This window comes from Haemorhous mexicanus, chromosome 1, assembly GCF_027477595.1.
Source record: "Haemorhous mexicanus isolate bHaeMex1 chromosome 1, bHaeMex1.pri, whole genome shotgun sequence".
NCBI lineage: Eukaryota > Metazoa > Chordata > Aves > Passeriformes > Fringillidae > Haemorhous > Haemorhous mexicanus.
The window spans coordinates 144812466-144838334 of NC_082341.1; the positions used below are offsets into that span (position 1 = coordinate 144812466).

The following is a 25869-nucleotide window of genomic DNA, read 5'->3' on the forward strand; positions in this document are numbered from 1 at the left end:
GCACCTTTAGCTCACCTAAGCTCCAGGAGCTCACAGTTACTGCTAAAAGGAAACCCAGGTGGGCTTCCCCTGACATGGCAAAGCAGCAGATCGGGAGAGGCTGCAAGGCTGCCCAGGCCTGTTGTGTCTGAATCCAGCCCAAACAAGTTCCAAGGGCAGCGATCAGCACAGCAATCTGTGCACTATTAAAAGGATGTGGTGCTTGAATAACAAAATAAGTAAATGCATATTACAAAGTACCTGAGCCTATCATCTTTCTAGCCTACCGATAACTTCTTATTCGAAGAACTACAGGATTCACCAGCAGGTATAGAATATAAAAGTATTTATTAACTTTCACGAAACAGAATATGGCTTAAAAAAAGTCTTATTGGGTCCCTCTTGAACTTTCTGTCTTTGCTCTAAGGATGAGAATCAGTCTCATGGAAATTTGTAAAAATTGATAAAAAAATTTAACCCAAATAAAATGACCTTATAGAACGCTATGTGAACTCTGGGCAACAGAAGCTAACCAGTATATGGAAACAAAACACTGCCTCTCCACACATAAAGAAAAGTAGCAGAGATTATTTATCTCTATTATTAAAACTTTTTAAAAATTAAGTTTTTAAATAAAACACTTCCTAGATGCAAACAGTACACTGCATAAAACACAGCTAAAGAAATTTAAGTGCATCCATCATTTCAAATCCCAGACCTAGTTTAATCTACTGATATATTTCTCCTGTGGATTCATGAGCTGAGTTTGCTTTCAAACCACCCATCAGGAAGAAGAAATACCTATTTTTCAATGTTTTAATTTTTAAACTTTTCAGAATTGTAAAAATTTTAGTAAGCATCTTTCAAAAGCATATTCCAACGTAAGCTTGAAGAAAAAAATCCTGCCTCTGTCAAAATAATTCGCAAACTTTATTGGATTTTTAAAAGCCTGATTACAGGACAAAACATGCATTACGCATTTTGCTAAAATTCCAAAAACAATTGCAGAATTTAATCATATTAAAAGGCTCATATCCATAATAAATACCTCCAGCTTAAAAGCAGCCTGGAATTTTTCAAGAGTTTTAGTATCTGAAAAAATGCAAATGTTCTACATACTGTTGTTCTTTTAGAAGTCTGACATCACGTTGCAATGGTTAAAGCAAGAAACAGGTCAGCTGAAGACAAAAGAAAATCCCTGTCTTTTGAGGAGATCTACACTTAGTTATACAATACTGCTCTGGAAACAGTCTGTCACCAAAGGCTTGGCAATTGGCTTCTGCTTAAAACATACTCTGCCTCTAACATTCTTCAAAGGATTAAACCATAATTGATTCTGGCAATACACATGGTAAGCGTGATGTGCAGGGGGTTGCCAGTGGACATGGGGCTCTTATATAAAGGGCTGTTTTCTTTGTTTAAAATGGAAAAAAGAGTGGGAGGTGTGGAGAACAGTGAAATACAAAATGAGTCAGAATCATAAACCATATTTTTTGAATCAGATTTCAACAACCACACATGCAAAAAGAAGGCTTCAAAGGTGGCAGAGCTTCTGAATTGCTAAGACAATTCACATATTCTTAGTTCCATAAAAAAAGATAGAAGCTATAGTTATGTACATCCTTCTAACCACTCCAAGAGTATTTCAAGTTGAACTCCAGAGAAGCCATCGGTATCAGTCTGAAAGTGACGGGGAGCGGATTGATCGTGCACTGGCTGGACTGTTAGAGAAAACAAAAGGATCCTTTTCCTTTTCTTTAGTATCATGTTTATGTTTATGTTTATGCTTATGCTTGTGTTTCTTCTTCTTTTTCTTGTGCTCGTGGTGGTGGTGGTGATGGTGGTCACTGTGTTTTGAGGAGTTTGATTCTTTACTGAACACAGAGAGTGGAGCTGCTGAGACAGGGTGCATGGTTATCTCCCCCGAAGATTGTTCCTTACCTGAAAGAATAGATACAGAGGGATTAGCTAATGTTTAACTTGCATTGTTTCCAAACATAAGGAATTCTGAAATATTAGATAAAACCTACATTATCATTTAAACATAAAACCATGGAATCTGTAACAATGCTTGAATCATTCAGCTTCAGAGAAGGCTCTGAACACGCCATTCAAGTTCCCACACTACTGACATTTTTAGAGATGGTCCTTCCTTCCTCAATAGCATAGAAGTGTCCCAGACAATTAGGAACTGTAAAGAGCCCTAAGAAACTTTAAGTCATACTAGCTTCCTGAAATTCATTTTTAAATAGAGTAGGAAGGCCACTGTACCCTGAATAATGCAAATATAACTGCTTGTGAACCTTCTGATATAAAGTGCAAGACTGGCATAATAAAGTGCAGTTTTGGGATGTGAACTCTTTTTAGTTGGGAGGCAAAGCTCCCTGCAAGAACATACAAACCTTTTGATAGTTGAAAACTAAACTGATTTTTTTTTTAAATTGCCTCTTGCAACCAATTTAGCCTATTTGAAAGACTATACAAGGTTTTTTTTCCTTAAACAAAACCAAATCCCAATAAATACAATTATACCATCTTTATCACTGTATATTTCACAAGTACATGAGAACTAGTTATAAATTGAGCAAGCCTGGTATCTGAACCTGAGGAAGGAGATATGATCCATATGACATCTCAATTCAGGAATGATTTTCTCATTCTCTCTTTGGCTAATTTAGTATTTCATTATTTCAGACAGACTGCAATAGCTTCAATAGCAGAGATTAAAGCATTTCTCTGAGGATACCTTTGTTGAAGAGTGGAAAGACTTGGAAGGTAGGAACACTCACATTCCTTTAGGCAGAAATTGAATCAAATTACTCACATTGCAAGGATGCTTTAACAACTAGATAAATGTAGAAAAGCACCAGCAGATTTTTGAAGGCAATTAAATCCTCTAAGTATTACTTACAACAGATTTTCTTCATTGCTAGTTTAAATATGGGGTTTTTTCCTATCCAGTTTTTGGCGAAAATATCCCAATTAAACAACAAGAAATGATGTTATTTGATGTTCCTGTGCAATTATCTTTTTCTGTATATTTGAAAACACATTTATTTCCTAGTACATCTTTTTACTGGTTGGCTGTGTAACTCTAAAGGCAAGAATGATTTGTCTATGGTAATGATTCCTGGAAGTCTAAAGAGACAGCTCCCTGTACTATGACAAGCAAGTATTGAGAACAATTTCCATGCAATCTTTCTAGCCTCACCCAAAAGATTGAGGACTGATTCAATCATGCATATATATAGGAAAATTTCTAGATTTCTCTACATATATGTACAGCTGTTCTGGGTTTTGTTTGTTTATAAATATGTCTGGAAAAAACAAAATCTACATCTATATGAAGTGTTTAGAAGTCAGAATAGAAACAGAATTTATTTTTTTTTAGTGAGGATAGTCAATAACTTACTATGGGACGTGGCGGAATTTCTACTGCTTGAAGTATTAAGCAGCAAAATTATGTCTTTCTAGAAATATGATTGGTCTTAACCACAAGAGAGGAATATGGTGCAATACAAAATTCTGTTGAGGTTATGAAGGAGGCTAGTCTGAAGTACAATAGTTTCCTATAAACTTGAAAGATCTCTAATGCAAAACTATTTTAAAAGGCTTTAATATTTATTTAATCAGAACTAAGCAGCAGTAAGCTCATGTTACCAGTGCAAAAATTTATTGTTAGAACTCACAACTTCACTTTTTTATGTATCTTATGGCAGGTAGAGGAGATGCACACCAATTCCAGTTTCCACTTGCTGACTTCAATGCATACCTACTACCATTTTTTTACATTGTTGTCTGGTGCTATTCTCAACAATGAAGACAAGTATATAGGAGTATATATATATAGGAGTATATCTGGCTCAGGCCATTAGAAAAGGAAAGGGTGGAGGCTGTATCTCAGAAAACCAAAGCAGGCAGTATTTGATGCTGTTAAAATAGGCTGCAGTAGTTACAGGTGAACTGTGTCAGTGACACAAACAGAGCTCCTAGAAACACAGAAATAAAGGTCTTGGCAAAAAGCCTGAAGAGCACTGGTTGGTTGTATGGAAAATGTACAAAAGATGACCTAAAGTACTGAAGACATTCTCATGTGTTCTCAAGCTACAGGCACATGATACATTAATATACACGTGGCAAAATCAAACCAACTTCAAATAGAAGAAAAAACCTACACAACATGACACAAACTCTTAAAACTTCTCAGCTCCATTAATTCCAAATTGTGGAGCTATTTTTGGATGGAAACTAAACCTGTAAGTCTAGACACTACATTTGTAACAATCTCAAAGCTAAGCCTCTGAACTTAAAAAATTTTAACCAGAACTGGTATAAAAACACTGGTTAAAGTCTGCAGGGATGATGCAGCACTAATGTCAAGTGAAGATGGAGGATGCAACCAGACTCTCCTCATTCTGTTATATGACCTGCCACTTGTGCTAATTTCCTGCAGTTTACTGAACTACCAGCTCTGCTAAGGCAACATTCTGTATTATCACCTCATTAGTTATTTCACGTGTGTTATTAAAAAAATCTGTTTGTTAAATCACTTAAACACCATTTACTGGGGTAAGCAAATACAACAGTAGTTGAAACCAACAGGACCAAAGGAGTGGTGGTGACCACCTAGAGTGGCAGGAAGATCTTCAGGAAAGGGAGAAATGGGATCCAACTGCAACTCAAGGGCTACTGACACTTGGGGAGGCTGTAAACATTGGTAATATGGAAAACACATCAATGAGAAATGAAAGAATGACATCACAAAAATCTGCTTCTACTGAGCCAGCAATAGGAGTACACACACCATTTCTTCATAGAGTCACAATAGTGACTCTAGTCTCTTGGGTTTTTAAATAAAAAATAAAAGCTATCCAGAAAACTTCCTCCTACTGTGAAAGAGTGCTTTGAAATCAATAATCAAATATATTGATCCTGGATGATGGCTCCAAATGATTGATCACAAACTACCAAACTCAGCTGTGTGCCAAAATGGACAGACCTATAAAAGCTCTGTCAAAAATCTTACAGATCTCCATGCATAAAATTCAGTGTTGAACCTACAGAACCTTTTCTTTCTTCCAACTTTAAGCCTGTGCCAGGAACATGACAAGTGTAGTTAAGGAAAGCAAGGCTAAATAGAAATTGCCAAACAGGGCAGTAAAATCATCCTTTTATCTACGGGGGAAGCAGGACTGGTGCAAAGAGGCACAGAGCACTCCCTCTTCCTGCAGGGAACCCATTTCTTCCTGGCAGAGAGCAGGACTGAAACCCGAGTTTCACAAAACACAGAAACACACAGTAAGTCGAGGGCCAGCCCAGGAGCTCCTTCTGAAGTGGTTAGTGGCATTCCTTGGAAGAAAATGCGCATACATGTGTCTGTCCACATGGATCTCCTCCTGTTTAGGATGTGGAGAGTCCAATGTAATTGCTGGGTTTGTGGTGTTCCAGCTAGCTGGGTAGGTGCTTAAAATTAGACAGGATTATGATCCCGTGGGGGAAAGATCAGAATATTTGTGTACCATTTGCCCCAGGGACAAATACAAATGCTGTAGATGTCATGAGAGAGAATAAAATATGAGAACACAGACCTGGTAAATTAAAGGGATTTGGATCCTGATAAGCTTCAAACATTTGCTGTCATAATATAAATTGCTGTCAGATAATTCTAACACCCTGTTCACTTAAGTTTTAGTGCTCATTGGTGCATTAACATTGAACTATGTTGTTGGGTAGAGTGTTTCACCTATTTTTCTCATATTTTGTTTTTGAATTTCACAGTATGAAAACCTGAAACTTGAGACTTTAACATGCCAATAGGCTTTTGTGAGACCTTTCATATGGTCCCTCCTATGCTTCTGATTTTGTGTGAAGAGAGTGGGATGCCACAAACTTACAGCCTCTGTTTCTTTGCATGGCTAATAAATGTAAAACAGCTGGCTGATACAGGATTTTTACAAATTGACACTTGTTTGAATTTACCCCATTTGCACCCTAATTTACTGAAACATCAGAGAGGGAGAAGGCAAGTTCACAAATATAGCCAAGTGTGAAGGTCATGGGTCCTGAGGACAGGCTGGTGCTGCAGCACCTGACAGGGACAGGCCCTGGGAAGGGGAACGTCGATACAAGCACACAAGCATTTCACGTGTCTCCCCCAGAAGCCAAAGAAAGCTGACCAATGAGAAAGGTAATGCACTCTCTTTGCAGAACAGTTGACCTGCATCTCTGACTAGCATTTTCTCTAAAGAGAAAACACTTAGAAAATGGAAAATACCGTAAAAACAAAATGACCCTGTTTTTCCTTATTTCTTCTTTTCTTTTTAGTGTTACTCTGGAAACATCCAAGACACACTATTTTTTAATTTAATGCTGTGTTTATGCATCTGTTGAACCAACAACAAAGTACATAGAAAAAGTTACCAAGCATAAATGATTTCAGGTTTCCAGAATGCCATGTCCTGTAATTAGTCTAAAGAACCAGAATTTTCAAATTATACATCTCTGAAAAAGGTTATCAATTTTCTCCCTAGAAGAGTGCTCTTTTAAGGTCCATGGCATAAAAGTTAAAGTTTGAGGGTGAAAAACAAAGGTCTAGTTAAAAACACATAAAACCAGCCAAAGGTTTTCTGAAGATCCGCTAAAGAATTCAGTTAATTTGGAACCAACATAAACATTTTAACAAGTTCAAATTTAAAGATTCATTTGACTTCAATTTTTTAGTGGGATTTAAAACCAGATGGACAATTTCTTATACCTATACCAAAGGTAAAACTTAAGTATTGTATAGACAAGTTGGTGTTTTAACTAAAATGCAGTTTTTACTGGTAAAAAGTTTGATTTCTTCATCTGACTTTAATTTAACAACTATATTGCCTTATATTTACACTAAAATAATATCTCAACTGTGGTGTTATTTTTATTATATTTATTTTAGTATTCTGGAACATTCTAGTGAAATCCCTGCTTTTGAAAGAAAGAACATCTAAATCAGGAAGCCAATTCAGATACTTTGTGTGCCTCTATCAGTTTCAGGTAGTTCACTTGAAAACTTGCTAGCCTTATTCATCTTCTAAATTTGAGAGTGATCACTTGTTTTCTCAGAGACAGTCACAGCTACAGTATTATGTTTTTTTAATTAAATCATGGAGTTGACACACAGCAGCCACATACTGATGCAATTCTCACTTCTGTTGTCACTATCTGCAGGGTTTGTGCTTCTATTAAAGCTGCTTTCCTTACTTTAGAGTAAAGCAATGGAAAACACCATTCCTTGTGAAGTGTACTATTAACCACATACTATTTCAGTGAGGCAAATTTATCTACAAACCTCAAAGCCTATGAGCTATCACTTTGGAAAAAGTTTTATCTTGAGTAATAAAGTGTAGCAGATACTGTACGAATATTATATGTTATTAAAAGGCATTCTATCAGAATAATTGTAACAACTTTTACCTCCTTAGAAAGTAAAGCAAAAAGCCATCAGCGTCAGTAGTGTCCTCCAATCCAAGAAGTGTTCATTTATATATTTGTCTGTGTGCTGATGTTTTCATAGCACTTTTTGGTAGAGAGCCACTAAAGGCTGGACTTTGAGGTACTGGTGCACTTACAGCTAACTGCAGAGGGCTTCTCACACAGTTTGGACTGAATTCCTATTTACTCCTGCATCCAAACTCCAGATGCAGTGATTTGCACCCCAGGCTTGGATCTGCTGCTGTAAATGTACTGTTTAAACATAATAACTACAGTAGTTTACCTCTACACTTTACTGCAGCATATGCAGTATGTCCAGTTTCAAAATGTTTCAGAAAAAAGTCAATCTAGATAAACCATAATTTCCTGAAGTGCAGTAACTGTGATAAACAAGACCACAATCTGATCAACATTATGACTGTGGTCTAGACCTCCAAAGTTTCATCTATGCAGTAAACAGAGCAACCACAAAGTCAGCAGCACCAATTTCCAATTTGACTATCATGGAAAACTGCAAAAGAATTAACAGAATAGCCATGGAATCTCTTTGATCTGAGTCTGAATGCTCAGGATGTCCTCAAAGCTCACCGCCCGTGAATGTCATCAGAAAAAGAACTGCCAGTGCACTAAGACAACATCACTGTATTTTATTTTTCTTTCCTTTGCAGAAATAAAGAGAAATGGATGCTGCTTTTTATCAACTTTCAAACCATCGAAACCATTTGGAAAAAGTTCAATTAAGTGTTCATCAGTGATGAGCTATAATGACATGTAACTTCACTGGCAGATCATCCAGGCTACAGCCAGGCATTTATTTTGGAAGCAGAAAAGACCAGCCCAATCAATAACCACTGACAGATACAGCAGAACCTTTTAAAGGTTACTTCTGACATGCTGTACTTTCAGATGAGTGAAATATTAAAGAAGTGTACCTTTATCTGATTTCACTGAAGCCAACAAAGCAAGACAAGTCACCTAACAGTCTGAGAGATCAAATCTGTTGCTTACAGAAAATCTCATATTGAAACTTAAGATTTAAGTAAAGGGAGTGTTCCTAATATTCTTGATGATTAATAGCAAATGAAATCTGTTCTCACATTAGAAATGTAACCTTGCACAGCCTTGGAGGTTCAAAGGAGGCTACCAAGTTTCCAGCCCTAAGGGCAGAAGAGTAATCATCACAACAGCATTCCTTAGACAAATTCACAACTAATGTTTTGTTTGTTTTAATAATTTCTTGATAAAATGATTAGATTCCCCTACAACTGCCAGAGTTTTACCATGATAGTCAGGATGCTTTAGTAGGATTTAAACCAATTATTTTCTGTATGAACAGGGACAGGTGCTGTAATTATAACACTGAAACCTGTAATCCAGCATATGTTGCATTAGAAAACTTTCTGGTTTTGTCTCAGCCTTAACTTTTCACATCCAAGGGCAGAACCATGCAAAAACATTCTCACCCTCACTCCTCCACCCCTAACTTTTAAAGGAAAACAATATTTTCCTGTTGGGGGGAGTTACTTGACCAAATCCAAATGATCATTTGGGGTGGCCTGGAAAATGGAAAAAAACAACAACCCAACAATCCAGCAAAAAACCACAGATACTACAGGACCCAACGTGAACTTCCTCCTGGCAGCTGCTTTCCACATGCTGTGTTCAGCTGATGACCTAACACTTCATGTGACACGTGGGGACAGAGCCCACAGCTGGGGGAGGAACACTGCGGGTGGACTAAGAGCTCACTCCTTCCAAGTAGGAGTCAGAATAGAGGCAGATTTACTAACAAGACACTGAGACCATTTCAGAACCTCCTGTCAATCTATTTCACAATAATCACTCCCTGAAATGCACCCATCCTCCATCACTGTTGTACAACCTCACAGGCCCCGGGATTCCTTTGTAAAACAGAACACTCCTAAGTGTGAACAATTTTATTTATGTATGCCTTTATTCTTCCCCATCTGTTTCTTCTCAGCAGTATACCATTTCCTAAAGATTGAACTATCTTTATTTACTCAGTCTGTAATTCATACATCTCTGCTTCTGAGAAAAATGCCATGAATAAGAAACAGGTGAAATTTTAGAAGCAAAAAATATGTGAAGTGGAACTGTTTCTAACCACACAAACAACAACAAAAAAAAGAATAAAATAATCTGAAGTGTTTCAAAATGTTTTTCAAAGGCTTACTATTTAAAATGAATTCTGGTGGAAAACCTGGCATTTGTCTTTATTTATTACCTAGGAAAGAAAATGCATTACAGTGTGCTGAATGTCTAAACAGCAGAGGTGAGAAGGTCAGTAAGGACACAAGTGAGACTTGAAGTAGCTTGTGTCTGCTGTGGGTCTATAAAAGCACCAGCTAAGCGGCCACTGCTCCACTCTTGGTCAGAATTTACCCTTCCTGACCCCCAGCACAAACTTAATCCACAACAGTCCCGGAGCACAGAGCTGGAGCACAGAGGGTCCCCTAAGTCCTATTTGTGACGTATTTGGCACTTTTGTTTACGACTTTATATTCCATAGAGTGTGTAAATCTAGTGAAAAAATTGTTCCAAAATATCATGTAAGAGTTATAAATACCAATCCTCAGGAGACCAGCTTTGCACTTGCGTGCCCTGGATGCATTATTCTTTGCCACAACAGAAAATGCGATGGTTGACCATAACATTGAGAACAAAACTCAAAGCAGCTCTAAGAAGTTTAAACTAAAGCTTTGCAGATAGAGGCTCCTGTTCATGAGAGTAACCTATATGCAGCCTGCTCCTTTACCCTGTTGAAGTAAGCCAAAAAGCTGTAGGTTTTGCTACTCTAGATACCGAACAGCAAAGCTGTCCTGGTGGAGTTGGCTGTAGGCACGTGTCATTAACTGAAGGCCATCTGGAATCCAGAAACTAGACCTCCCTGTGTTTTAATGTCCCCATATGACCTTAATTTCTTGCCTGAGAAGTGACAGCAGTTACCTTTTATTAAAAAAAAATAAAATCAAAAGAAATAAAAATCCCTTAGTGGCTAGAGCATCTGCCAAAGAAGGAAAAAGATTATGTCCAAGGCTCATAATGGAGTATGAGCCTCCAGCTTCTGCACCACTGGCACCAAGGCACCAACCTCAGCAGGATCCTCAGGGCAGCAGCATCCACCAGCCCTTCTCTTAAATGGGGCCACTAAACTGCCTGGTCACAGACAAAGCAGATAAGGTCACCTGTCAGCATAGCTCAGGACCTAGGGCAACTCAAGATGGAACCAACATTCCAGATCCTGCTGCTAAGGTCTGTTTCTGTTTTACACTAGGCAGCCACTGGATAAAAACAGAAAAACAAGCAAGAGGGTAACTACTCTGAAATTTAAAGCAAAAAATTTTGCTTTTACACAATACAGTACTGCAACAGTAACATCTTGTTCTGAATCTGTAGGGAAGATCCCTCAAAATGCTTGGTACTTTGTCACGTGACCTCAGCTTTGCTCCACTGGCACATTCTGGAACTGAACTTCAGACACATTGTTAAAACATTTTGAGAAAATGAGACAAACCAGCAAATTTCTTGGCTAGTGACAGAGAAACAAAGAAGGTGGAAGTTCAACCTGTTTTGAAGTTTCTAAGAAACACTATGCCTTGAGAATAATTTTGTCAAGTATTGTATAAAAAAAGATACAAAGAGAAGCAGTAAAAACAAGGAAGTGCTTGAAATGAAACAATTTCACTCACAGATGCAATCCTTTCAACACTGGAAAGCACTTTTAAATATTTTTGAGGCTTTAACATTTCCTAATGTTAATTTATAAATCAATAATATTTGAGGGTTTTTTTAACCTGAGGAGTCTTGCTATTTTTTTAACCTTCAAAATTGTAATTTTTTTAAATGAAACCAATGGCAAAACAAGTTTTACCTAATTGCTTATGAGATTCTACTTAAACTTTGTGCTCTTCTATTCATTTCTTAGCTTTTCACTTTCATAAGCATGATTTACACTTGTCTTACTTAGATATGTGTAAAAATACATGTGTATACAGTTATCTATCTGTGCATCTACTGAAACCTAAAGAAATATTCTTATGCACCCTTTCTGCAGTTCCTGGAATTCCAGTAACATTGAACACTTACCAACACTGTATGTATGGAAACAAGCAGTAGCAAAAAAGCACCTCACAACTGAAGTAGTTAAAAAAAATACAACCACCTTGCCTATAAAGTTACTCCTACCTGGTGTGGATGGTCTCTCCAGCATATTCAAATGATGGTAAATGAAGGCTTGGCTGTCATGAACTGTGTCCATATCAATTTCTTCTTCCTCTTGAGAGTTTGAGAACTAAGATATCAGGGAAAAAAAATAAGCAGATGCTAATAATTCATAAAAACATTACCAAAGAGAATTTAATATATTTTATTTTTGAGGTAAACTGGGGGTGAGAGGGAAAGGAAGTGATATCTACCACTGCAAAAGAATAAAAATTCAGTAAAATTAAAAAGGGTCAGTGTCTTTCCTTCTTTCTAATTTACTGTGAAGCTGTGTGAACAAGAGCATTATCTGTCAACTTTAGCTCTTGCCAGCCAATAAAGAATCTGATAGGAAATGATTTTGCCAAAGTAAGCATAACAACTGCTATACATATATCCACACAGCATGCCTTTTGTTTCAACACAGCTTCAAGGGAAGCCAGCAGACGCCACTGCTGTTATTCTGAACACCCTACACATTGTGCAAGTTGAATTTCCATTTCTTACTCTGATTTTGAGTTTGACTTTACTGTCTTCATTCTTCTCTAGTATTTGCCCTGGCTCCAATGGAGACCCGAGTGGCATATCAGCCTTCCTCTTCACCCCCTGCTGATGACCAGAAATGCTGGATGCTGTTTCCTTAATAAGATGATCATCCTCCTGAAGCAGCATTAAAAGACCAAAATTAGAAGATAGCAAGATCCATGTTTCAGAGAAAGTGACCTGATACCTGAAAAATCTTCTGAGTAAAGTGGGTGATTTGAACAAAGTTTTCTCTGTAGTTCTGGCAAGAAGTATTTTCTAAAACCCTGTATGGATTTGTGCCAACCACTCCTACAAACATAGTTTCTCTTTACTTCTATCCCTGCTCCCTCTGCATATCTAGCATTGGCATCTTTTCTGTCGCTTCTCACAATCATGGTACTGTTGGTGTGCAACAACATTTGCTGCCTCTGAATAGCCTGTCTATAAATCTGTGCCTTGCAGACTCTCCTCAGGACAAATCTCAGTTGAAAAACTGTGATAGCCTCTGATCTACCCATGGGATTTAGCTAAATCTTCTTTTAGTTTATTTTAAAAGCTAAAGCTTACTTTACTTAGCACAAATCATAATGAGTAATTATAATTTTTTTCCTTATTTTACAACAATATTTATTAAAAAAGAATAAAACTGTTTTGTAAATTACTGCTTAGATTATAAAAAGAACAAGGTCAAAGAAATAGAAAAATAGGAGAGTCTCCTAAGTTACACATATAGTAATGAAAATAGGATATAGGTGTTTCAACAAGTCCTACAGACAAAATTTAGAAGGGAAAATAAAGCATCCACAGAAGCAAACATAATTAAAAGTTCACTAAAAACTATAAAAGGCATATATACCATATACTCTCAAGGGCATATACTGTTCCCCTGAACTGCTCTTCTTCTATCCTAGAAAGGGCACTCTAGCCCCACAAACTCTTGTCCTGAACAATTCAAGTTCCATTTATGAAGTGGGTAACTTCAATCATCCTCAGTAGCTTCAGTGGCACTACTGCATCAGTACTGATTTTAACACGTTTATGCTCTCAGTGTCTACTCTGAAGAATCTAGTTAATCTGATAAATTCTATCACCTGTTTTTCCCCTCAAATATGCATTTCCCTTTTTCATCCCTATTACTTTGTCCAAGGCACTGCTATTGTGAAACGCTTCTGGATTTACTTTGTCTGACATGAGGCAGTCTTTGTTTTATACTACTGGAAAATCAGTTCCCTGAATTTTGGGGGAGTTACAATGAAAAAAGTAACCTTAAGGTAAGCGGTAGGAGAGTGAAGATGAGGAAGAGGAGAAGATACAAGGAACGAAGAACAAATTGAGGCTTGTACCAGTGCTGTATTTCCACACCAGTGCAAGCCAGTACACTGCTAAAGGAAGCAGCCTCATCCACACACGTTTCTGTCCTGGGGTGCCACAAGCATTTTTACAACTACATGACAAACTGGCTCAGGAAACTGAAATATAAAAAGGTACTGTTCAACCAGATCCTCCCTGATCCAGCTCACTGTTGCAGCAACCACTACAATGCTAGCACAAGGGACAGGAAGGTTTAGGAAAAGAAGAGTTAAGAGGAAATCTTTTGGTAGTCTGGCTGCAAAAAAAGTTTGGGTGCTCACTGAACTGCAGCCTAAAAATCTGCCAACAAAATGCTTCCTGCTATTTAATTCTAATTATTAGGTGCAGCAAATTAGGACTTACTACATGCTCTGTAAATATGCAGGACAGGTCTAACAATATCTGACTCCACCAGCATTTTCTCCCCCTGCTGGAAAGGGCCTGCAGGGTACTGTTAATTAGTACTCTCAGCATACTTTTCAATAAAAACTATTTAGACATTAACTATGATAAAGTAAGAGTAAACCATCTTATTCAAAATAGTGGAAAGAGTTTCAAACATGCTAATCACATGCTGGTTTTGAAACCGTTAAGAAAAAAATCACTTATTATTTCCATGTCTGTTGGTTTTTTCCCCCCTCACAATTAAATATACTTGGTCTTGCAGCAGTGGCAGTTATTCTTGAGGAAAGTATGACCTTAATAGTTTATAAAAATTTATTTTCTAACTACGCAATGGAATATGTGTTCGGACTGAAGCCTCCAAATCCAGAAAGATACCAAACTGAATGTAAGCCATTCTTCAGAAGTTGTTACAAATCCTTCAGAGCACAATACCAAAATGTCAGATTCAAATGTTCAATGCAGATGTGTTAAAATTTCAACTTTCATATCACTTTAAGTTGTTTAAAATGAGGAGTTACCTATGTATTTTAAGATACAATAGATTTACTGATAAAAGGTTTTGTTTTGGAAAATTGGATAACTTGCCTATAAGAAACAGTCTCATGAAAAAAGCTTTCATCACAGCATCAAACATTTCTGTGAATCATTTCATATCTCATAAGCAATATATAAAGTTTCATAAAGAACAGAAATGATGAGACTAGGAAAAAAAAAACAAGTAAAAAGCTTGCATATGCAATGCAAAACAGTTAAAAAATGTCCAAAAAGTCATGGTATACGCCAGCCATTCAAGTGGACAGAATAAAGAGCAATGAGGTCAGAAGGTAGCTTAGGTAAAGCATGAGAGGCTTGAACACAACACAAAATTAAATCAGCAACCCATGCAAGACTTGGAGCCAGCCAAAAGCCAAACAGGATGGATGCAGATGGTTTGTGCTTACGGTGTTCTGAAATCCTACTGACTGCCCATGATTGTTAGAACTGATCACAGGTTCCTGATTATTTGCAACTGATTCAGGGATAATCGTTGGATTGAGTACAGCCTTCTTTTCTTTCAGGTTAAGAACAAGTCCAAGCTCTGGTAAAGGTAAACAGGAAGGTCTGCTGAGGCCAAAGAGTGTGAAATAGAGGTCCACAGCACCACATCGTAATCTCCAGTCATGTGAAGTTCCTAAAATACAAAAGAGATTGTTAATACAGAGATAAAATCTCCTCCTCTCCCACAAATATAACAGCTTAAGTAACCCAGGCCCACCAGAGTATGACATTTTCTGTGCTGCCTTCATTATTCCTGCTTCTTATTAGCTCTTACTCACTTGCTTTCTTTTTAAACTCTCCTGTTTAACAGGAAGGCTTTAAGTTTCCTGGGCTGTATGTTAGACATGTTTAGTAAAACAAGACTGGAAAAGTAAATGCTATAATAACATAATGAAAAATAAAAGAAAAATAACCACACCCATATGCCTTTATTTTTCAAGTTGCACTCTTATGTTCTTCTACTGGTCAAGTAAATGGAAGATTTTGTTACCAAACTGGCTTCCTGTATCAACGGATTTGCAGATATTCCACAAATTTGAGGAATGTCCACAAATATTTGTGGATATCATTATATTCTGTTCTTTCCAAAATTTGTGGATATTCCACAAAATATAGTAAGAGCTTTAAGCATGACTAAGATCTTTACTCTCTGGAAACTGCACTGATAGGACAAATGCACAAGCATGCTTTTTAACATTACTATGTCATGAACTTCACTGAATACTCAATACTTTAATTTGTATTCATACTCAAAGTATATATTCTTACTGCATAAAGCAATGCTTTATTTTTTTATTATTTTTCACTACAAACTGCGTACTGCTTTAGTATCTTCATACACAAATGGTCCAAGCACGTTTGGCACCAATCACAACAAAAGACATTTAACATCTGGTGCAATGCTGCAAATACAGCAGTTCTGGTGTTAACTCAGCCCAGCTCTTGACTGATTGCAAGTTTATTGAACATATTGTTCCCCAGCAGGAATTGAACTATATCTGGTAAACAAGACACAGATGTGCCAAGTGCCATATTAATGTGGCTGTGCAAGACTTAACACAAAATAAAATTACAAGACCTATCAGTGTAAATAGTAGTTTTATGGGGCCAAAATAGTGCTTGGAGTAAGCTTAGCTTGCCCTTACCAGGGCAAACTACCTTACAAATGACCAGCTACACATACCCAGTTACAAATGAAAGCATATGAATATTAATCTGGACATTTCAAACATTAAAATACTCCCCAGGGAATGATACATTCAAAAATATTAATTTTAGAACTATTGTGATATTATCAATTTAATTCAGATTTACACAGAAAAAAACCCCATTACATATACCAATTAGAGTCTGTTCTCCATTCCATGTGCTTATGTTAAATGAAAGCAACTCATGATTCTAGAATCATGCACCTTTAAACCTGGCTACTAGCATGACATACATCAACAAAATTGTTCAAGGCACCCTGGAATGCCACAGTTATCCCTTACAGAAAATTAACTGAAACATTATGTCATCTTGAGGCATAGAAGTTTAGGTGCTTAAAGCCCCATGAACCTTAATAAGCATGTATACCCTATTTGTTACTTACAAAAAGAGGTACTGCTTGTAACACTGCACACTCTCTTCTCTCATGAAAAAGCAAAAACAAATTCTCTGGTGGGAACATCAAAATTGTTTATTTTCTGTGTCTGAAACTTGGCAATTCCTATGAAACTGAACTACTAGTAGTCTCCCCACTTCAACACCTGGAGTGTAGCTGTAAACTTTTAAACACTGAATATAATGACACACAGAGAACAGAAAGCCTGCAATGACCTAAAAAAGCTATATAAATGTTTATATGTAATTTCTGTGGTAATGTGCCAGATGTTAAAGGGCAGTTTGTCAGGACTGGATAAAACTGCTTCAGTAATGAAAAATGGGTCAATGGTAAAGATGGAAGCCTTTCTCTCACTAGGATCTTTCCTAATCTCACAAGGCAAACTGAGTTTTAGGTCTATAATGCACCTCTAAAAATCTCACTTAAATTATCTATATCAACGCTGTCCTCTCATACTCTCTGAGAAAAAGAGGACAAAGAGAGACCATCTAATGTAAAGCAAACTCTAAGTGTAACACAGACACTGTTATTTGAGAAAACACTTGCTTGTACAATTTTGAACATTCAAAGTATGATTCTGTGCAGGAGGACATCAAAGCACACTACATCAGTAACCAGAAGAATTAAAACAAGGTTTGGTAGCCTATGTCACTAAGAGTGTTCTGGAAGTACAAAGATGATATTCAGGTTCTGAGACTGGATTTTCAATTTCTAACTACTGAAACTAAGAGAGCTCTCAGCATATTCTGAAGCAAGTTTTTAATACTTATTTCAAAAAACTTCACAATAAAACTCTAACACAACAAAAACCCAAACAAATCAAAAACCCTAACCTGAATTCATCAGTTTCCAAAGCTGATCTACCAAAGCTTCATTACATAAGGGGGACTCCATATTCTTGGTGAAAGGTGGATTCTTAGTCAGCATATCCAAAATCTTGTGTCTGAAAGAAACACAAAAATAATCTTTATTAAATCCAAAAGAAAAACCCTAAAGATGAAAGTCTAATCAGTTCTCAATATTCTTACAAACTTATTAAACTTACATGATTACTTCCAAATTTTTAACCAATTATGCCTTTTTTCTGCTTCCTTCTGTCCACAATATGCATTAGACATATATTTACCATCAGCAGTATAACTCAGAGATAAAAAGTAAGGCGCAAAGCAGCAGGATGTTTTCAGACATAACTGTTAACAGTTGTAGGCTACATTAAGCTCTTCTGTTTAGTCATGATCTTTTTTTGCACACTGACTTGGAAGTTTACCAAGAAGATATAACACTGGCAAATAAACTCCTTACATGCAGATATCAAATAGTTTTTAAATAACAGTAAATATTTATGACTGATATAAAATGGCAGGCCCAAAACCAGTGACTTGCACATTTTCCTGGAAACAAACACTGCCACCTCTTATGTTACTTTGGTTTCTGAAGATCCTGCACTACCATGCTGCTTACAGTATTTACAGACTGAGCTGAAAGGAGATACATTTTTGTTTCTTCAAACTTGGCCTTGAAAACATTTAATGAATTCTTTGTTTCATTACTTATTAGTTTAACAATTTTTGTCTGTATAGCCAGCTTTCACCTTGCTGTCTGACACATTTGAAACAAAAAGACTCTTGCAGATACTTCTTTTTTGTGCATTTTCTTTTAGAAGAGGCTAACATATTACACTCAATTCAAAATTTAAACTCCTCTTTAAAAAGATACAAATACAATTAAATCTCCTTCTTAAACTGAAGCTAAACCTGTATTTATTTCCATTAACAAGAATGACATGAATGAAACAGAACAATCTTGCAGCTATGGTATTTGTAAGAAATCACCTATATAGAGAGAGTAAAAGTAGTATTATTTAACTTTGAAACTCAGTATTTCAATGGTGGTCATAACAATAAAGTGTTGGGAAAAAACAATTATTATGAACCTTGGTGTTCATAGGTTTGTAATGAACATTCTAAAATAGCCAACCACTTGTGTGAAAATGAAGTTGAAACAAGAAATACTAGAAATTTCACCACATTTTCACATGATCCTTTCACCCCATCTACAGTCTGACAATTGTTTTACACCCCTTGGTGTCAAAATATTGTGTGCACTATGTCTCAGCCTCTGTCTTTTCTAAATATCATGAAGACTTTTTTGCCATATGCAACATCATACTTATACACTCTATTTATGATCAGGAAATAATCTTTAACTTAAGACTTCTGGCACAATGTAGAACAAAAAGGACAAAAATTACATAATGCAGAATAAGAACAGAATATACTAATTTTTGAGATGTGAACTGTTGAAACATCTAAACATGTTTCAATTAATGTAAAATAACAAGAAGGAAAAACAGTTTTGTGAAGAAGCAGTTAAGGATCTGATCTATTCTAGTGATTCCAGTGGAAGAATTTACCTAATAGCTTCAGCATTAGTAAAAAACCTGTCTCTTTATTAATTCACTTACCTTATGTAGGGTACAGGATCATTTTGAACCATAGAGAGTAGCCACTGTAATTCTTCATAGCTCCTATCAACTGCAAAGCAAAATAAAACAAAATGCCTATTAATATATATATAAACTAGAAGGATTTTGATGAAGACAATCATGAGTTCCTGAATTAGCACATAAAGAGAATGAATCATTGCAACTAAAGAGGAATTCCACTAATTATAGAGCAAATTCAAAGTAATAAGTGTCTTACTTTACATGGAAATAGAAACATTTACAAAACTCTCACATGCTTCAATTGTTCAATAACAACCAATTTGACTATTTGCATGAGCACTGATTGGTAAAATCAGAGTAAAGGCTCATCTTGATATTGTGTGCTTCCTAAAATGAACATATTCTAATATCCTTTCAAGAATCAGAAGCATAACATCTTCTGTAGAGAATACACACAGGAATTCTCATACACAGGAATCTGTGAAAGATTACTATCTTTACATAGGACAGAAAGAGGACTACTAAAGGGCTTATAAAAAACTGCAATCATGCTCCCCTCATTAGCCTTCACTAGTTTTTCAAATCATTATACTTTGCAGCTAAAATGGAGTTTGAAACCTATCAGCACATGCTTGTAGAAAATGGGAAACAAAGTCAGCTTGTTAGTTTGAAATGTAACTTACATTACAAAATTTCTTTGATTATCAGAGTAATATTGCAAATTAGGAAACTACATGGGAAATCATCATCACTCATTACACAAAACATGTAAGAATTTTTATTGTGATCTTTTTGTCAGGTGCATAACTGTAAGGTTTTTACAGCAGTATTCTCTACTCATTTCTTCAAAACAATGAAGACTGTGTATTAATCATTACTGAATAGAGAGGTCCAAAACCATTTCTATTGCTTTCCATCTTGTGGTCCTAGCAATGTATTTCTTTCTTCCCCTAGCCAATTGTATTTTTAGTTCTAAATACCTCAGTTCAACTTTTCTTCCTTATTTTGCTTTGTTTTCAGCCAAAAATGTTAAAATATAACTTTAGTCCAATCAATTCTAATACCTATTATTTTTTTGTTATTTCACTAGAGTAAGTTGCTTTTAACAGAAGAGGCATTTATTTATAATGTAAGAACCAGCACTTCATTCTATTACAAGTTTTAAAAATGCTTTAGACAACTAGAACTTAAGACCCCTTTCTGGGCTAGAAGAAGGAAACTACATTTAAATACTGCTTAGAAGATGGCTGGACAGTCTTTCGCAGACCACTTGCAAGTCAGCCCTGCTCTTCCCACAGTCCAGCCAAAACAAAACTGGTTACACTGGGGAGGCTCCACTAAGCCCAGTTTAGAGGCAGAATGTATTAGCTCCCACAGTGCACTGCTCAGTGCCTGGCTACACAGTTCTGGGTGATAACAGAGCAAATCTGTATCCATACAGATCAGAACTACAATCTCAGATTTGCCTTAAAAACCAGAAACCTTTGAAAAACTATGCAGAGAACATACTTTTAAGGGATTAGTGACTTCCTGTGCTCAGCTGCTCTTCCTGGCTTGGGACAGAAGGCAGCTAGAACACTGCAAACAAAAGTTGTTTTTCATGTAACAAAAATAGTACTTAATTACCACACAGCAAAGAATTGCAACACTGAAAACATGAAGTCACAATCATTAGCAAACTGTAATTATTTTGACTAACAAAAAGGGATTTTAAAATGCCTTTCAATTAGAAAATGAGAAGTCTGGGGGAATAATCCTTTAGGCTGATCGTACTGGATAACAAAACCAGGTAACACCACACTTTTGTGATTAAAAAAAAAAAAAATAATTGTGTTTTAAACTTATTCCTGCTAGAAATGAAGTAAATCTTCCCTGCTATTTGCCTTATAGTGTAAACTAAGCTTTCTAGACTTCTAAAGCTTTGCTACTAAAGCATTCAACCTGCTCTTCAAATTTACATAGGAACTATGAAACAATTTGGACAGTAATGATAAATTAAACCTGACCTCAGGCAGAACAAATCTTATTAGCCAGAAGAACCATATACCAGGTCTGGTTTGGAGACCTCACAAGATCATCTGCTCCAGCCTTCCATGGGAAAGGGAGCCTAAATGAGATTATCCAGCACTCTGTCCAACTGCATCTTGAAAACCTCCAGCAATGGGGATTCCACCACATCCCTGGTGAGGCTGTGCCACTGAGTGATTATTCCCACTGCAAAAAAACTCTTTTCTCATACCAAGATAAAACATCTCTCGGTGCATCTCTCAAGATGAAACATCTCTTTTACTTGTTAATCCTTCTCCTTTCCATGTAGAGGAGAGAGACACTCCATCCACTTTGCAGCTGTGTTCTAAGAACTGGAATATTGTGATGAAGCCCCCCTAAGCCTTCTCTTACCCAGGGAGAAAAGTCACTCCTCCCACACAGAGCAGGTCCTGCACCCCTCTGATAATCTTCATGGCTCCTTTTTGGACCCTCTGCAGTCTGCCCACAATTCTTGAATTGTGAGGGCTGCAACTATACACCTGCTTGAAGTGCAGACTGAGTACAAAGCAGAGTGGGATGATCACATCTCGGTCTCATTACTATTGCCCTGCAGAGGTAGCCCAGGATCTGATCTGCTGCAGCCACACACTGCTGACTCTTGGGCAGTTTCTCATCCACCAAGACGCCCAGGTCCCTTTCAGTGATGCTGCTCCCCAAGCACAGATCCTGACCTGTTCTGGGCTCTTTGGTTATGTTGTCCCAGGTGTAGGACCTTGCACTTGTTGAACTTCATCCAGCTCTTGCTCTCCTGCTCTCCCAGCCTGTCCTGGTCTCCCTGTGAGATGTCCCTCCCTTCTGGTCCACCTTACCACCAGCATTCTCATCAATAAACCTGGTAATGCTGCTTTCAGTGCTGTTCTCCACATAATTTCTGAAGACGCTTGATGCTCCCTGAGGGACCCATTTGTGACAGACTGCCAGCCTGAGTAAAAACCACCGATCACCACCCTCTGAGTGTGGTGATCGGTGGTTTTCACTTACACCGATCACCACACTCAATTCTTACCCACTGCACTGACCACCCATCCTGTCTGTAGCTTGCCTGTTTGTCTAGGAGAAGGCTGTGGGAAAAGCAACATGTGTAAATTTTCATACTTCTGATAGATGTAAACACATGTGATTGCTTTCTGAAATAAAAATCCCCTTGGGATTTTTTTTCAAATGACAAGCAGTGTTGTCTCAGTTCTCAATTGCAGCAGAGTATCTTTGACACTGAACATTCACATTCATCAAATTTGATAATGGTTATTTATTTAGAGTAGTTTACTATCTCTTCTAAGTATGCAAATGCCTTGTTCTATACAAGTAACTATTAATAGTCTTACAGCTCTCACAAGTTAACTTCAGAAAGTTAATAAACCCTGTTCACTTCAAGCCATTTTAGATAAACTGTCCAAGCCCTTGTATGCTGCCTCAAGCATTTTAAAACGTTACCATTTATCAAAAAAACCCTTGCTATTAATGGCAAAGAAAACAAGTTATTCAGTTCCATGGAGAAATTATTTCTTTTCAAGTAACTCAAAAAAAGGTAGTGTTATTCCTACTCTGAAAGTTCCACCCAGAAAACACAGACTTTCCTTTTTATGGAAATTACAAAATCTGTCAGCTTCCTTTACAAGAACTGTTAAAAGCCAGCTTTGGCACAAGCAACAGGCATTGACAGCTGCTGGTTTGCATCCAGTGTGAACTGGAAACCAGGTAACTAGAACGAGAATCAGATCTCTTGGCAATAGATGGCCAACCATTTCTCCTTCCAAAGGCAGGTTCAGGGCTCTGCAAGACAAGCACTGCTAACTTCTCTATGGCTAGAGGAAGAAGTCAGCACACTGAGTTTCTGGGTCATCCCTCCACCAAAAACCCACCAGTCTTAAAGCAGGAGCAGGAGCTCCTGTGCTCAGCGCTGTAAGCTTGTATTTGAGAAATGACTGATGACCAGCTAGATAGCAGGCTGTGTGGTGAATTGTAGAGACTTTATAGAAGACAGGTATTTGCATCTGCTACCTCTGCATCAGAGAAAAAGCAGTTAGCAAGGGGCAAGGCAGTTAGGTACAGCCGTATTCTAGTCTGAGCTCAGTCAAAAACTCTGTTCAGCTCAACCATCGAGTTCAAGTAATCTACTACTTTTCACCACTCAAGTTTTAGCTTCCTGTAGGTTTCAAGCAACTTACCCTATTATCTTGCTTATATAACACCCTGTTTGATCAGCTGTTTTAAATATGTACTTTATTATTTTGTAGTACAAACACTTTCTTATTTGAGCCAGTTATTAACTATAAATATCATCCATAAAAGGTCAAGAATTTAATGAGAAAACTTTATTTCTATCAGTTTGTCTTTCCACAGGGTGGGATGAATTAGTGAGGAGATTCTTCTAAAGGAAAAGAGCTGATGAGTAAGCTTTCTATTCTCCAGCAAATATTTCCACTAACATTCTATGAAGGGTGGAAAAAAGCAATTAGCCCACCAGAGAGAGATATGCACAGCACTAGCACAGTTCTGAATTCTAGCTGTGTATCACTCATGGGATCACCACTGTGGTCTGAGTACAGTGGATTAAGGATACAGAGAGTGGTGGATTACAGGAGGGAGCCTGCTGGGTGCACAGCCTTCCTCACAGTTATCAGCTGTTTGGAATGACAGCCTGCTTTCAGCCTGTGACTGGATGCCTGAGTTTCACCAAATGCATTCACTCAAAGATTCCAATTGCCTCAAAACCACCCACTGCTCATCTAGTTTGAGAAGTCTCTGGACAGAGAGACAGGAGTAATGTCAAAGTAATACAGCCCTTAAAAAAAAGGAGAAAACAATTATTTGTGTAACAAGCAAAGGAAACTCTCCTTTACCCTGAAAACAAAACAAACCCACGAAATCTGAAAGAGAATAATTAGAAATCTAGATCCACCAGTCTGCTACAGAGGAAGAACTGAAGGATTTGGCCCCTTTGAAAGGTATAAACCTCCAAACACAAAAGTACTACAAATCTCCTGAACAAAGAAAGACTAACCCAAATAAATGAACAGGACAATATAATACTAAATTAACTTTATGTAATGCACATCACTGAAGCTGTAATTTCTAACAACCATCAGAAATCTGTCAGGATTGAGTATCAACTACAGAGCATTCAAGAAACTGTCCAGGGATTTTTTTGCATGGACCTGCAATAGTCAACTAGGATAAAGGTAATATTAAAAGAATGTAAACATCTCACAAACAAAAGCTATGCATAAGGAATGGCAAAACAGAATCAGCCAAAATATCTCTACAATAATCTAAGTTTCCAAAATTTATAACCACAAGATACATGCAAAAAGCACAATTAAGATATCAGGAAGAAAGTAAAGCAAAATCAATGACTTTGACTAGCATTTATGGCTGGAATCAAATAAATCAAAGTCACTGAAGTGTTAAAGACAAATTACCAAATCCCCTTACTGCCACTCATTAATTCAAAATACTGGTATCTGATTCAATTTGCAAAGCACTGAGAAACAGTGCTCAGCACATCTTCATAACACTTGTACTTGCTGGGACAAAACAATAATAGAAATCTCAGTTTCTTATTTATACACCTGTCACCATACAAGCTCTTCTGGTGGACACTATTTCAACCTAATATTAATGAGGTAAGCATTACATTTGTATGAGAATTGTTACAAAATGTCAAAATACTTGGAAAAAAAGTACCTTTTGTATAGTCAACAACAGCCTCCAGCGCTGCTATCCGGACATCGACGAAGTGCCCGTACTCTGCGTATGACTTGAAGAGAGCAGGATCGCTCGGGACATGGCCATTCTTCTGAAGCACTCGAATAGCTTTTAAACAGCTAGAAATGGTAAAACATCAGCTTTATGGAATACCAGCCAAGAAAAATAAAATTACTTTTTTCCAAATCAAGTACTGAAAATCTTCTGAATTATGTTATCCACACTAACATGATTAACATGTTACAATTACATTCACAGGATTAACACACAGCTCTTATTATCTCTGAACTAGGCAGAAACACAAACAAAATTTTCCACTCTGTCAAATCCATTGCTTGGTTTCAGTACAGCCAAGATAACTTAGAGAAAACACAGCTCAGATGATGTTGCATGCTCTACAGTTATTGTAACAAGGCAAAACTTTCATAAATGCTCTTCTTAAAGAGACATGGGATGATCAAATTATGACTGCTACTAAAGGTCTATATTGACAAGAATTAATGCTGAAAAGTAAAGCAATCAAGACAAACTTGCATTATCAGCTTTTGAAATTATCAGCTTTTGAAAGGAATTTGACATTTAAGATTAAGACATACAAGCTAAAATCTCAAAAGCAAACTACAGAAAGGTCCATAAAACCCAAGAAAAGCAGTGTCATTAAACCATACCTGACTGTGATAGTATGTCTGTAACTGGGAAGAAGCTTCTCCATATTCAGAAAACGGGTAATTTCCTCAAGAATAAGTCGTACATCAGGATTTAAGTTATCCAATGTTCGAACTTCATTGTTCACACTGACTGCAGGAGTCACAGAGTTGGCCAGGGCATCAATCAGCTCAGCACGGTAGTAGTTGTCTGAAAACTACATAAAACCAATATTTAACACAAGAAAATATAACAGTATATATCCTTTCAAAGCTAAGAAATGCTTAAGCCCTGTTATAGAACAGATCTTGAAACCAAGACCATGGGAGAAACTGCAGAAGAAAGGAAAACAAGAAAATATGGTTCTGAAAATCATACCATTAATCCAGCCAGCAACTTCATGAGCTTCTGAAATGAACTAATAAGCTCA

At 37.0% G+C, this 25869-nt stretch overlaps 1 protein-coding gene across 3 annotated transcripts in view; it reads right to left on the reverse strand.

Moving 5' to 3' along the window:
* Window positions 1-310: 310 nt before the first annotated feature.
* Window positions 311-25869, reverse strand: part of TAF2 (TATA-box binding protein associated factor 2) — a 59501-nt gene continuing 33942 nt past the window's right edge. For 2 of the 3 annotated variants that reach the window (XM_059865995.1, XM_059865986.1), the window contains exons 19-26: window positions 25463-25656; window positions 24774-24913; window positions 19056-19125; window positions 17425-17534; window positions 14892-15121; window positions 12178-12330; window positions 11656-11761; window positions 311-1920 (exon numbers count right to left, since the gene is read on the reverse strand). In XM_059865995.1, the coding sequence (XP_059721978.1) occupies window positions 1655-1920; window positions 11656-11761; window positions 12178-12330; window positions 14892-15121; window positions 17425-17534; window positions 19056-19125; window positions 24774-24913; window positions 25463-25656 (1269 nt within the window). In that variant the 3' untranslated portion in view covers window positions 311-1654. The remainder of the gene's footprint in view (window positions 1921-11655; window positions 11762-12177; window positions 12331-14891; window positions 15122-17424; window positions 17535-19055; window positions 19126-24773; window positions 24914-25462; window positions 25657-25869) is intronic. The other variant, XM_059866004.1, reaches the window with a different exon arrangement.